The 12,922-nt window shown below is 37.8% G+C and overlaps 1 protein-coding gene across 6 annotated transcripts in view; it reads left to right on the top strand.

Annotated features, from left to right (window-relative positions):
- The window catches only part of BABAM2 (BRISC and BRCA1 A complex member 2), a 544,147-nt gene that overhangs the window by 96,010 nt on the left and 435,215 nt on the right, over positions 1-12,922 (top strand). For all 6 annotated transcript variants that reach the window (XM_063649424.1, XM_063649425.1, XM_054474868.2 and 3 more), the window contains one exon: positions 97-248. In XM_063649424.1, coding sequence (XP_063505494.1) covers positions 121-248 — 128 coding nt within the window. In that variant the 5' untranslated portion in view covers positions 97-120. The remainder of the gene's footprint in view (positions 1-96; positions 249-12,922) is intronic.

Raw genomic sequence — 12,922 nt, 5'->3', positions numbered from 1 at the left:
CAAGAGGAACTGCTGTATGCTGTCCAGTTTTTAGGCAGCGTGTTGTAGCTAGTCCATTTGTAAGCCCTGATCATTATTCTTTCCTTCTGCTTTCAGTGGTGATTTACAAGTCAAGTTAAAATGTCCCCAGAAGTGGCCTTGAACCGAATATCTCCAATGCTTTCCCCTTTCATATCTAGCGTGGTCCGGAATGGAAAAGTGGGACTGGATGCTACAAACTGTTTGAGGATAACTGACTTGAAATCTGGGTATGTACCAGAATGAATTCAGTCAATGTACCAGAACCAATTCAACCTTTACCTAATGACAGCCCTTCCTTACCAGACTCATAAAAATTGACTGCCACAGAAACCCACCAAGTCATCATCTCATCATATGTTGATTCAGTTGGTTTTGTTCAGTTCTTGACATTTTATGTTTCAGGTTATTTTATTTGTGTTGTGGGCCATTGTTTTATGACTAGAATGTTCATGTCTTTTTTTCTGTTTTTTCTTTGTGAAGAGCATGCCGTCAGAGTTTTAAAAGTGTGTTTTTCATTCATTGGCTTGTTTTCTTATTGTGTTTGCTGCAGTCCAGCAACAAACATATTCTGAATCTGATACCATTTGGTAAACTCTCTTAATATGAAAATTATAATAGCTAGCCAAAATGGGTCATTTCTCACAATGGGGTTGAAACAGCAAGATCTCACACCTAGAAATGTTGCATTAAAAAACAGATTTTTTTTTTCCTGAAACAAATTTAGATTTACAAAAAAGCTACAAAAATACTACAGGAAATTAGCAGTGTTATAATATTGTTAATTGTTCTACAGGTCTTATTTGAATTTTGCCAGTCTTTCCATTAATGCCTTTTTTTGTTCCAGGATCCAATTATAATGTCTTCTTAGTCTCCCCAACAGTGACAGTTCCTCAATTTTTCTTTGCCTGTCATGACCTTGACACTTTTAAAGAGTACTGGCTACTTATTTTGTAAAATGTGCACCCACATGGGTTTATCTAATGTTTTCTTTTCATTAGAGTGAAAAATATGTTTTTTTCCCAAGTGTAGTACAGATGTGTTGTTGTACCATCCTCAATGCATCAGATCGGGGAATATATGATATCCATATGTCTTTTTACTACTAAGTTAACTTTGATAACTTGGTTAAGTGATCACTGTAAAGTTCACTGATTTTTCTCCTTGTAATTAGTTAAGTACTGTATTTTGCTGAGTGATGCTTTGAGACTGCAAATATCCGGTTTCTCATCATCCTTTTGTCCATTAATTTCAGCATCCATGGATGATTCTTGCCTATAACTCTTACTACTCTGGTGCTTGTCTAAGCGTGCTTTTTCTCTTTTTCTCATTCCTCCCCATTTATTAATTTGAATTCTACTATAAAGAAACACTCTTCCTTCTCCTTCAGTTATTTATTTATTCAGTTATTTACTTATACCAGTATGAATTTTTAGGTATTTATTTTCCTCTGTGGGTTATAAATTAAATATTATTATCATTTAATTTGTTGGTCAGTTGCTCCAGCTTTTTGTCATTGGGAGCTCTATCAGGTGGCTTTGGGTCCTTTTGACATACCCCATCATTTTTGAGTACTTTCTTACTAGAAATGTTGCCTTTTTTTTTTTAAGATGGAGGAAATTTCACTGGACTCTGAGATTTGTGGGAAGCATAGGCATTGGGCACTAGGGCACGTTTGCACAGGCCATGCTCAAGGTACCTTCTTGGATATGGCATCCACAAATGAAGCTGTTGATATGGACAAAGATGCAGCCAGGAATCTCACTGACCTGGTACAGGGCCTCCTCCTGAAGAAGCCGCCGTGGTTTGGGCAGGGGCAGCTAGCTTTAGAATGAGTGGGGCTCCTCGGGCACACACTGTACTACTATTGTCTAGTCTGGTCAGTATAGATAACAAAGATGATGGCTGGGGTAGGGGCAGCCTAGATTCCAGGTAATAGAGTTGTTCCTTTCAAGGAAGGGCATCCACCTTTTGCCATTTCCCATCTCTTTCCGCTTAGGTGCACCTGGAATCACTGGGCCAGGGCCCCAGGCCCCAGTCTGGCAGCCAGACGTGCTGATAGAAGCCTAGTCTCTGCAGAAACTCTTCTCTAAGAGTTAGATCCATCACACACTTGAACCCTACCGCGGTTGGGCTGGTTCCAGGTGGGATTAAGTTGAGCCAGCGTTCAGGCTAGTGGCTAGTGTATGTCAAAGTTTCCCCTTCTTCCACTGGTAGGTCTCATTATCTATTGTGTCCACCTCCTCCATGAAATTCTCGTACATCTTGTCATAGAGGATGCACACCATATTGTCCTCTTCATTAGGCTCCAGCAACTGGGCCAGCAGCTTGTGCCCAGTTGGGTCTGCAGCAGCTTGTGTCCAACTGGGTCCACGTTGCTCAGCTGGGTCCGCCATTGCTTCCCAGGTGACAGGGAGGTTGTGGTCTCTGTGAAAGATCTCTGGTGATGGTCATATCAGTGTCTCTGTGGGTAGTACTTTTCACACATGTCTACCATGATGTCACATGAAACTGATTTTTCAAGGTCCTCGGTCTGCACCCTCTCTGCATCCCGTAGTCTGGCAGGAGGCAAAGCAATGTGCATGTCAGTATCTTGTCACAGTGAATGGTGCCCTTGTGTGTCTCCATTCATGGCGGTGCCATGAGGTTGCTGTGGGATCATTTGGGTAACAGGATGGACTCTGAGACAAGCATGCAGTACTGGGTTTGGAGGGGTGTTAGCAATGGCGGCAGCAGCAGTAAAAGCAGAAATGTTGTATTCTTGATTCTCTTTCTGCTTTCTCCTTGTTAGACTCTTTTGCCTTTTGCCATCTACACACCTTGCTGTTGTTTGACTAAGCTAAAGACTTGGGTATGAGAATACTGACTTACGTTCTTTAGTGGTAAGATAAAAAACTAAGACACTTCTTTGGAATAGTAGGATGCTTTTGAAAACATGTGATATTATCTTCAATTTCATTAATCAAATACTTATGGAGCATTTACTATTTGCTAGCCATTTTGCTAGTGTTAGGTTAGCTGCTTTTTTGTTGAGGCAAGAGGATTTGGTAGAAAGAACTCTGGTGGAGTTGATAAGAAGAAAGTTTTAACTTTTTTTTTTTTCTTCTAAAAGTTAACTATATACATTAGAGGATTTATAAATTAACTCTCATCCTTAGATAAGCCAGGGATTGGAAAGTGACTTTTTAGGTTTTTTTTGTTTGTTTTTTTACTGGTTTAGAATTTTTGCCATTTAGTCAAGCAGCAGGCCTGGTGCTCAGACAGACTTCCCCAGCTTATAAATGGTGGTAGGAAGTGGGATTCTGAAATAGAGACTGTATATAGGATTCATTCAGTCTGGATTTCCACATTATTATAGACAATCTAGATACAGATTGGAGCCTCCTAAATTACAAAATGCTTTCTTTAGATGGACTCCATCTGTAACTGAAGTCATCAAGATCAGATCTCAAGAGGGTATTTTCCAGTTTCCCTCACTGTAATTTTTGGCCTGCAGAAAGTAGAGTGATGTACTTCCTTTACTGTGCTCATTTCTTCTCAGTTTGTGGTTTTGACTTTGATTTCCTCTTTCTGGGATCTTTAAATCAGTATATTTTTCTTCTGGGTCTGAGAATAAAAAGATTTTCAAATGGATCACTGGGTATTTCAGAGTAACTCTTCAGGATTTCCACACTTTCATGTTTCTTTCCTTCTTTGATTAAAAATAACATCTTTATGTCTGCATTGTGCTCATCTCTTTTTTTCTGTGTTTTTGAAGGTTTAAAACTGTTGGTCTTTTCATAAGTTCCTTTGGTTCAACAAGATTGTGCCTAATCCTATTTTCTTTTCCTTCCCACCTCAGGTCTTCTGGACCTAGCCTATCTTGCATTTTACTGCGAGGAACAAACACATTAAGGATTTTCTTCTTTTATTGGAATGGGGTGAGCTTGGAGAAAAGAAGGCATTTCAGATGTCCATTTCTTAAGTCTGTGTAGCCAGAGGCAGTTCCCATTTTGTCACTGGATCTCAATTTTTTATCCATAAAATGAACAATCAGATTAGATGACTAAGGTTTTTGCAGGTCAAAAGTCCTGCAAAAACAACTCAAATGTCCATCAAGTGATGAATGGGTAAACAAATCTGGCATATCAAAAATAGAATATTATTTAACCATAAAAAGTAGTGAAGTACTGATTCATAGTACAACATGATGAACCTTGAAAACATTGTGCTAAGTGAGAGAAGCTCATTACAAAAGGTCACATAGTATATGATTCCATTTATGTGACGTGTCTAGAATAGGCTAATTCATAGAGACAGAAAGTAAATTAGTGGGTGCCAGAGGCTGGGGGAATCAGAAGTGACTGCTTGAGTGAGGGATTTCTTTCTGGAGTAACAATAATGTTGTAAAATTAGATAGTGGTGAAGGTTGCATAGCTTTGGGAATATATGGAGAATGATCAAATTGCACACTTTACAGTGATTTTATGGTATGTAAATTACATCTCAGTAAAGCTGTCATTAAAAAAAAAAAAACAAAAACCAAACAACCTCAGCTGGGCACGGTGGTACATGTTTGTAGTCCCAGCTACTCGGGAGGCTGAGACAGGTGGATCACTTGAGCCCAGGAGTTTGAGACCAGCCTAGGCAACATAGCTAGACCCCTTCTCTAAACAAAAATAGAGAAAAAAATAAAACCAACCCATCAACCAGGAATGTTCATTGACCTGAATATATAGGACGTAGAAATAAATCTTTCTTTTTTAGCATGTCACAGACATTCTTTTCAGAGGTAATGAAGACCTGACAGGGGCCTGATGGCTAGTGGACTGGTGACTGGTGACTGGTATATGTAAAGTGATATAAACCTGAAATTCTTACTCTTTATATCAGTATCCTGAGAAACCAGTTACGTTTTTCAGCATAAAGTCTTGTTGCTTCTTTTTCACAGATTCCCTTTTGGGTGTTCTCAAATTCCTGAATGTTTAGTTGAAGATTTAAGTGCAAATAGTGGGATCTGATGACAAATTTGAAATGAATCCACTAGTCCTAGCATTTTTTTTTTTTTTTTTCGTGACAGAGTTTCGCTCTTGTTGCCCAGGCTGGAGTGCAATGGCGCGATCTTGGCTCACCGCAACCTCTGCCTTCTGGGTTCAAGCGATTCTCCTGCCTCAGCCTCCTGAGTAGCTACAGCGTCCGCCACCATGCCTGGCTAATTTTTTGTATTTTTAGTAGAGATAGGGTTTCATCATGTTGGCTAGGCTGGTCTCAAACTCCTGACCTCAGGTGATCCACCCACCTTGGCCTCTCAAAGTGCTGGGATTACAGGCATGAGCCACAGTGCCTGGCCTAGTCCTAGCTTTTTCTAGATTAACTGCCTGAAAAATATGTGACATGGCATTTAATGACATTTAATATGTATGGAATTTACTTTCATTAGCTTCAAAAAAGAAATAAAAATACCTCTACCCACATTCATAAAATGATGTGAAAGACCTTGTTAATCTGGAACATTATTGATGCCTTTTACATAGTACTTGTCTGAAAGATTCAGGGAAGTTCTTTAGAAGTTCATTAACAATTCCTTCTTCAATCCTTCCATCAGCCGAAGTGTGAATTTCCTGTTTCTGTAACAAAACAGTGGCAGAGTTAGGGAAAAGAATGGCTTCTTTTTGGTGTGTCACTTTTGGCGTTTTCCTTTCTTTTAGATCTTCAGCAGACACAGTTATGAGTGGTAGGATCTACATGTCTAATTTCTATTAACTTGAAGAGGTATACCCTATAGGACACAGTGTAAATAAAAGTATAAAACAAGGAGACAATTTTTAAAGGTCACAAGAACCAGTCTTATTACATGTAGCCACTTCGCCTTGAAGAGATAAGGTCTAAGTATCTATATTCTAGATCTGGTTCATAGGAGAAATAGGCAAGAACCTAATCGAAGCAAGATTTCTTTTTTTTTTTTTTTAAAGTAGCAATTCATATATATTTCTCTTATGGTACCTAGATTTTTCTACCTTACTTAATAAGACTGTGTATGTGTCTAAACTCCATTGCTAGACCATCAGTATCTTAAGGGCCAAGTTCTTGTTTAATTTATGTTTATACCTCCTTAAGATCTATCTTGGTACTTTTCACATGTAATGTAGTAAGTAGGATTTGAATGGATGAATGAATGAGTTAGATGTTTTCCTTGAGAAACTACTTGTTTTGGGTATCAAAGTGGTTTGTTCTTGTGGTTTGGAAGGATTTTTATTGGCCTGATAGTGTATTGCTTACATTCTGTTATGCATAATTCTTTTTCATGACATTCTTTGAAATGAGTTGACATTTTTGAAATTATAGTAGGCCGGGTGTGGTGGCTCATGCCTGCAATCCCAGCACTTTGGGAGGCCAAGGCCGGCATATCACAAGGTCAGGAGATCGAGGTCATCTGGGCTAACACGGTGAAACCCAGTCTGTACTAAAAATACAAAAAATTAGCCGGGCATGGTGGCGGGTGCCTATAGTCCCAGCTACTTGGGAGGCTGAGACAGGAGAATGGCGTGAACCCAGGAGGCGGAGCTTGCAGTGAGCCAAGATCGCACCACTGCCCTCCACCCTGGGTGACAGAGCGAGACTCTGTCTCAAAAAAAAAAAAAAAAAGAAATTATAGTAAAATGTATTATCTACTCTTGCAGGTAAAATACAGACTGAGATCTGAAAGGACCAAATTATTAATTTTAGAGAATTATTCCATGAGCTTACTGAATGTTTATTAGTTCTTTGCTCTGTGTTAATTTGATCACAAGCATGTGCTATTTGTAAGATGCCATATTTTGTCATTTTTAGTGATTTTTCTAATCTTGAAAATGTCTAAGTGTCTGTTCAGCATTCTGGAATGATGCCTGGCAAATACAACAGTGAGGAAAGCAGAGAGGGCTCGCTGCAACCTGTGGCAGTTGAGCCTCAGTATCTTTTTTCAGCATATTGTAGTGACTCAACCTTACTGGCACATGGCTGTGTTTGGGGCATCTGCTGTGACATCTTATCCGCCCACAACTACCTATTGCATTTTTTTGTCCATGTTCTGAATTTCGTTACTTAGTTAAAAATAGATACTCAGTGTAAGTACTTGATTACTAAATAGACAGAACACTTTTAAAGGATGAGTGCTGTAAGCTTTGAAGACTGATCTCAGTTTGGCTGCGTGAGTCTCTCTAGCTGGCAATCTGAATCTTTATTAGCCTTGTGTCTGGAAGGAAGCTGCTGCCCTGGGAGGCAATAGTTTAATTTTTGTCTATGGCCATACCACCTTGATTGCACCCAATCTCATCTGAAGATGGGCAGTTTTTAATAATTTAGATTTAGTTGTTCACTTAACTTTTCTGTACTTTTCCCTGATCTCATTCCCCTTTTTCCCCACGCCTGTCTTCATACTTTATGTATTCATTATACATAAATATATTCCTCAACAGTATTATTTTGCATGTTTAAAAAGTTTGTACAAAAGATATACTATATATATTCATCTATATCTTGCCCATTTTACTTAGTATAAAGTTAATGAGATTTATCTGTGTTAGTATTTACAGCTTTGGTTCTTTCCTTTGTGCTGATATTTTGTATTCCATTGTGTGAATATGCCCTTAATTTTAAATTCATTCTTCTGCTGATTGACTGTTACACTGTTTAAATTATTTTTTTGACAAAGAGTGCCACAGTAAACATTCTCTCACATGTGCACAAGAAAATATGTATGAGAATATTTTCTGGGACAGTTTTTTGAACTGAGTGTTTACCCATTAGTGGTTGTAAAATCAATTGAGTGAGTCACTCAACATTAAAAAATGAATGAGAACAAAATGGAAACTCTCAAAATGTGTCACAGTAAGAATAAGCACTGTTTTGTTAATTTTCTTTTCAGTTAAATAAGTAAGTATGTGTATACTGGGTCATAATGAAAATATGTGTGATGATCAAAACTTTGAAAGCTACCCATCAAAGGTATATTCCTAGAAATAGAATTACTAGCTCTTAAGATGTATGCATCTTCTATTTTATTAGATATTGCCAGATTGAATCATTTTCCTTCTATCAGAAATGAGTTTCTACTATTCTGTAGCCTCACCAGTACTTGATATTGTCAAACTTACATTTTTGCCAAGCTGGTGAGGTCGACCTGGTATCTCATTATGGTTTTAATTTGCATTTCTCTGATTGCTATTGTGGTGAAAAGTCTTTTAATATGCTTATTGGCAATTCAGATTTCTTCCTTTGGGATATCCTTTGTTCATCTTTTAAGTGGATTGTTTGTATATTTCTATAGATTTTAAAGCATTATTTATGTATTTTGTATACTGATCTTTTGGTAATTACATGTATTACAAATATCTGCAGAAAGTCTGTGGCATATATTCTTATTTTAGTGCTCCTGACATCCAAGAGTTTTGATTTTGATGAAGTTATATTCTACAGTATTTTCTTTTTTAGATTTGAATATATGTGCCTGTGTGCACGTGTGTGTGTGTGTGTGTGTGTGTGTGTGAGAGAGAGAGAGAGAGAGAGAGAGAGAAAGAGAGTTTTAAGAAATCTGGGCCTATCCAAAAGTCACACATCTTTCTTTAAGAATTTTAAAGTTTTCCTGTTTCCTTTTTTGTTCTTTAAATGGGAATTTATTTTTTCTGTAATGTGGAGTGAGATAGAGATATTGTCTCCCCTACCCCCCCACCATATGGATAATTGGTTGACCTAGCCTCATTTATTGAGAAGGCCATCCTTGCCCATGGATGTCAAGTTTATATCACACATGGGCCTGTTGCCAGGCTTTCTGTTTTGGTCAGTCAGCCTCATTATTCTTGTGCCAGTTCCATACTTTCTTAACTATTACAGTCTTGTGAAATGTCATGATAGCCAGTAAGACAAATTCCCCCCTTCCATCTTGTTCTAATTCTTAAAAATTGTCTTGCTTAACCCTGTGTTCTACATACCTTTTTGTAACCTCATTTAAATAGTTGTATACTGTTTCATTAGGAAACATACCATAATTTAGTTAACAAAAAAATCTTCTTTTTAATTAATTGAGAAAGAGAAATGAAGGGAGATTACCCTGATGAGAGGCAAATTGAGAATTGAAGGTTAGAGAAGCTCTCTCTGAGGAACTGAGATTTAAGTTGAATCATGAAATAGATGAATATAGTAGTACCCCCTTCTCATTAGGGGATATGTTCCAAGACCTCCCCCAGTAGATGCCTGAAACCTCTCATGGAACTCTGTTGCCGTCAGTCAGAACACGTTTATGTTGGTGTCTTCCACCCACAAATTTAATGCGTTTTCTATTTCAACTGAGCACGTAGCACACTCTGTAGCTGTTATTTTTGCAATTTGAGGTGCAAAGCAAAACTAGCACAAATTTCTTTTTCCTTCTTCACAATTTCATAGATAGAAGATTTGTTCTTATGGTAGGTCTTAGCTACATCAGCATATGTTTTTTTTTCATTCCTTATTAAGTCAAGAACACTTACCTTTTTCCTTAAAGGAAGCACTTCATGGCTTGTCGTTAGTGTATCTAAATTGCCAGCATCACTACTCTTGTGCTTTCCCGAAGCACTTTATTAAGTAAAATAAGGATTACTTGAAGTCAAACACTGCTGTACTATGGCAGTTGATCTGATCACCAAGACAGTGACTAAGTGACTAATGGGTGGGTAGTGTAGACAGCTATGCTGGACAGAGGGATGAGTCATGTCCTAGGCGGGACAGAGCTGGAAGGTGTGAGAACAATCTCAGAACAGCATGCAATTTAAAACTTATGAATTGTTTCTGGAATTTTCCATTTAATATTTTCAGACCAAACATTGCGTTTTCTTGACCAAGGGTCAGGGTTGGCCAAGGGTAACTGAAATCACAGAAAGCAAAACCATAGATAAGGGGGGACTACTATATATCAAAAGTCTTAAATTTGCATACTTCTTGGCCCAGTAATTAAAATTTTGCTGATGCGTAGGAATATATGCATGCATATGGGCACATTTTATTTATGGTCCCAGAGAAAGACCTCCAGATAATCAATCTGGCAGTCCTCCAATAAAAAGGCCAGGATGCTGCCTGATTAACACTACAGTGAAGCTCAGTCGTTGACAACTCCACCCATGTATAAAGGGCTTCAAATTTACATGTTAGAGATGCATTCTTTAACAGAAATGCACAGCCAGGAATCATCAGTCTGAGGAAAGCCATCAACATGAAAGACAGAGAGCAAAACAGAGACAATGCAAGGTACAGAAGAATTTTTTTTAAAGCTATAATTAATATCCTTATAAAAATAAGAGAAAATACTGCATTCATGAAACTATGACAATATGTCTGTTGGGCCAACTTCTGTACCTGCCCAAATTATCAATCAAATTTAAAACTAGACATTTTCAGACTTTCAAGAACTCAAAAAATTTATCTCCTTTTCTCCCTTTCTTAGGATGCCAGTGGGATATATGCTCCAACAAAGCAAGAAGGTAAAACAAGAAAATAAGTGATTCAATACAGGAAGGGAAGACCTAAAATAATAGCTGTATGGCAGACCTAGAGAGCAATCAATACAATTAAAGCAGTTCTTCCATACTGCACGCTTAGTGTTAACTTTATTACTAGATGTTTTATCATTTAGCTGCTATTGTGTAGGAATTCAGTTGTTTATTGGCATATATGAAAGCAAACACAGAAGTTAGATTGAGGTAGAATCAGAAGATACATGGGAAAATTTACTCAATAGTTCAACAATCTTTTATCAGAACACTTAAGATGACTTTGGAGAAAATAAAAATAGCCAGGACCAGAAGAAATAAAGCAAGATTTGTCTGGGGAGGGTCGGGTGTGGGCAGAAGCTGGAAGTCAGATTGGACAGGGGTTGGAACATGGAGCCATCTTTAGAGGGGTTGTGTGGCAGAATAATGTGATGGTAAGCATGTGGGTTTTTCAGTCAGTGAGGTCTGAGTTTGTATCCTAATTGTGCTTACAGCTTAATGACCTTTGATAGGTCTCATAACCTTTTGGTGCTTCAGTTTTCTCTTAAATGGAGATGGCATTAATGACTTTATTAAGTAGTTATGGGGGTGAAATGACATAATTCATATAAAGCACTTACAGTAGTGCTTGGTCATAATGTTCACATTATGGTGGGTGATATTATTGTATGTTGTTATATATAATAAATATGTGGTATGATATATCATTATTTCACTGTGTTATTGTTGTCACATTGTTATTTTAGAATCAGGGAGTCTGTAAAGAGTGTCCATGCAAGCAGTATAACAGGAACTATTGAATAAGACCCAGGCAAGCAGAGCAAAACAGGAGCTCGCTCTCATCTAACAAAACTCAGAGAAATCATGTAGCAGAAATGGATGAGAGATCCAGAGATTTTTGATTCTGAGACAGCCTTCTTTCCTTGTTAATTGCTTTTTGCAAATCTACGGAGGCAGGAGAAAAATCACCATGGCTTACTCTGACCCTGCAGGTGGATGAAACTTAGAATATTTGATTAGGTTGAAAAATGAATGGGCATGAAGATGCCAGCTGTTTTAGCAGACAGAACTTAAGAGTTTTTTACAGTCATTAGAGATTGAACACTGATTGTCTTGAGCAGATACATGCAACAGTTGTTAACAGAGGGGTGAAGAAGCCTCTTAAGATAGATAGTGCAGGGAGTTCTGTCTGAGGATGAAGGGCATAAGCGGTGGGCTGTTGAACTCTGCTAGTGTGGGCAGTGTGTGGGGTCATAGATGTGCAAGAAGTTTGGCTGGAATTTAGGGTGTTTATCTAGGTACCAGAACATCTGGAAACTCAGTGAACAGTGCATGGTGTTGATATTTTAAGTGTTTTACTGAGGGCAGGATGTCCATCAGGAAGTATTCCTTGAGATTGCTAACCAGAAGGAAACACAGGTTCCTCTTACTCCTCATATCCCAGCCCATATTCTTTTCTACCCTGGGTAGTTAGCTGCCTGTCTAGACTTTTTGTGATCATAATAGTATAATACAGTAATATAAATAATTTTAATTAAACAGTTTATGAGCCTTTTAACATTACAAAGTGCTCTTGCATGTGGTGTTTTATGGCCTTTTATATTTTGTGCTTAAGATTGTAAGTGGTGGTGTTGGCCTTAACCCAGTGAAGTCTGAAATCACTTTGGGAACTTTGGCTAGGCTTCCAGAGTCTGGGGTAGTAAGTGCCAGGATAAATTTGGGTCTGGGATTTTAGGTGGTTCTGATCTTGGGCTTTTCATGCCCTCCAATGACTTCATTTTAGGGTGACTTCATTTTAGGGTGACTTCATTTGGTGTGGAGGTTGATGTAGGGAAAGAAGTGAAGGGAGGTAGCCAGTCTAATGTGTAAAGAAAAGTGGGTAGAAAATTCATCTAGTCTATTCCTGGCTCCACTTTACATTGTTCAAAGGAAAAAAAAAATCACTCCCACTGTTGTCTTTTGTCCCCTCTATTGTGTACAATTTTTAGATAGTATTTTTGGATTAATTTTTGTTTTATTAGGATGACAAATTTACAAAGTGCTTTGAGTTTGGAAGATAGGTGAGGGTTTTTTTTAGTACAGGTTAATATGCATATACATTTGTTTTAGGGCTCCAAATTAATTATTCTTATACCATCACTCATATGTTAAAAGTCTCCTTATGCTTACATAGAAATGTAGAACAGCCTCTTTTTCAGCTTCCATGTTACGTGAATAGTTTTACTTTTTGGTGCCGTGTTGCTTGAGAATTAATTTTGTAATCTTCCATCTCAGGGCCACATTTCCTCAGTAATTTGGTTATCTTTCTTATGGCATGTTATGAAAGTTAAGTTTATCCCACTGACCTTGCTTCTCTTGACTTTTTGAAAAATACATCTTTTTTTTTTTTGTTTTCTGAGAAGGTTTTTTTATCTCAACCTTTGCTC

This window comes from Pongo pygmaeus, chromosome 12 (assembly GCF_028885625.2).
Source record: "Pongo pygmaeus isolate AG05252 chromosome 12, NHGRI_mPonPyg2-v2.0_pri, whole genome shotgun sequence".
NCBI lineage: Eukaryota > Metazoa > Chordata > Mammalia > Primates > Hominidae > Pongo > Pongo pygmaeus.
Note: the sequence above shows the minus strand (reverse complement) of the source record. Positions and strands in the feature narration are given on the sequence as shown.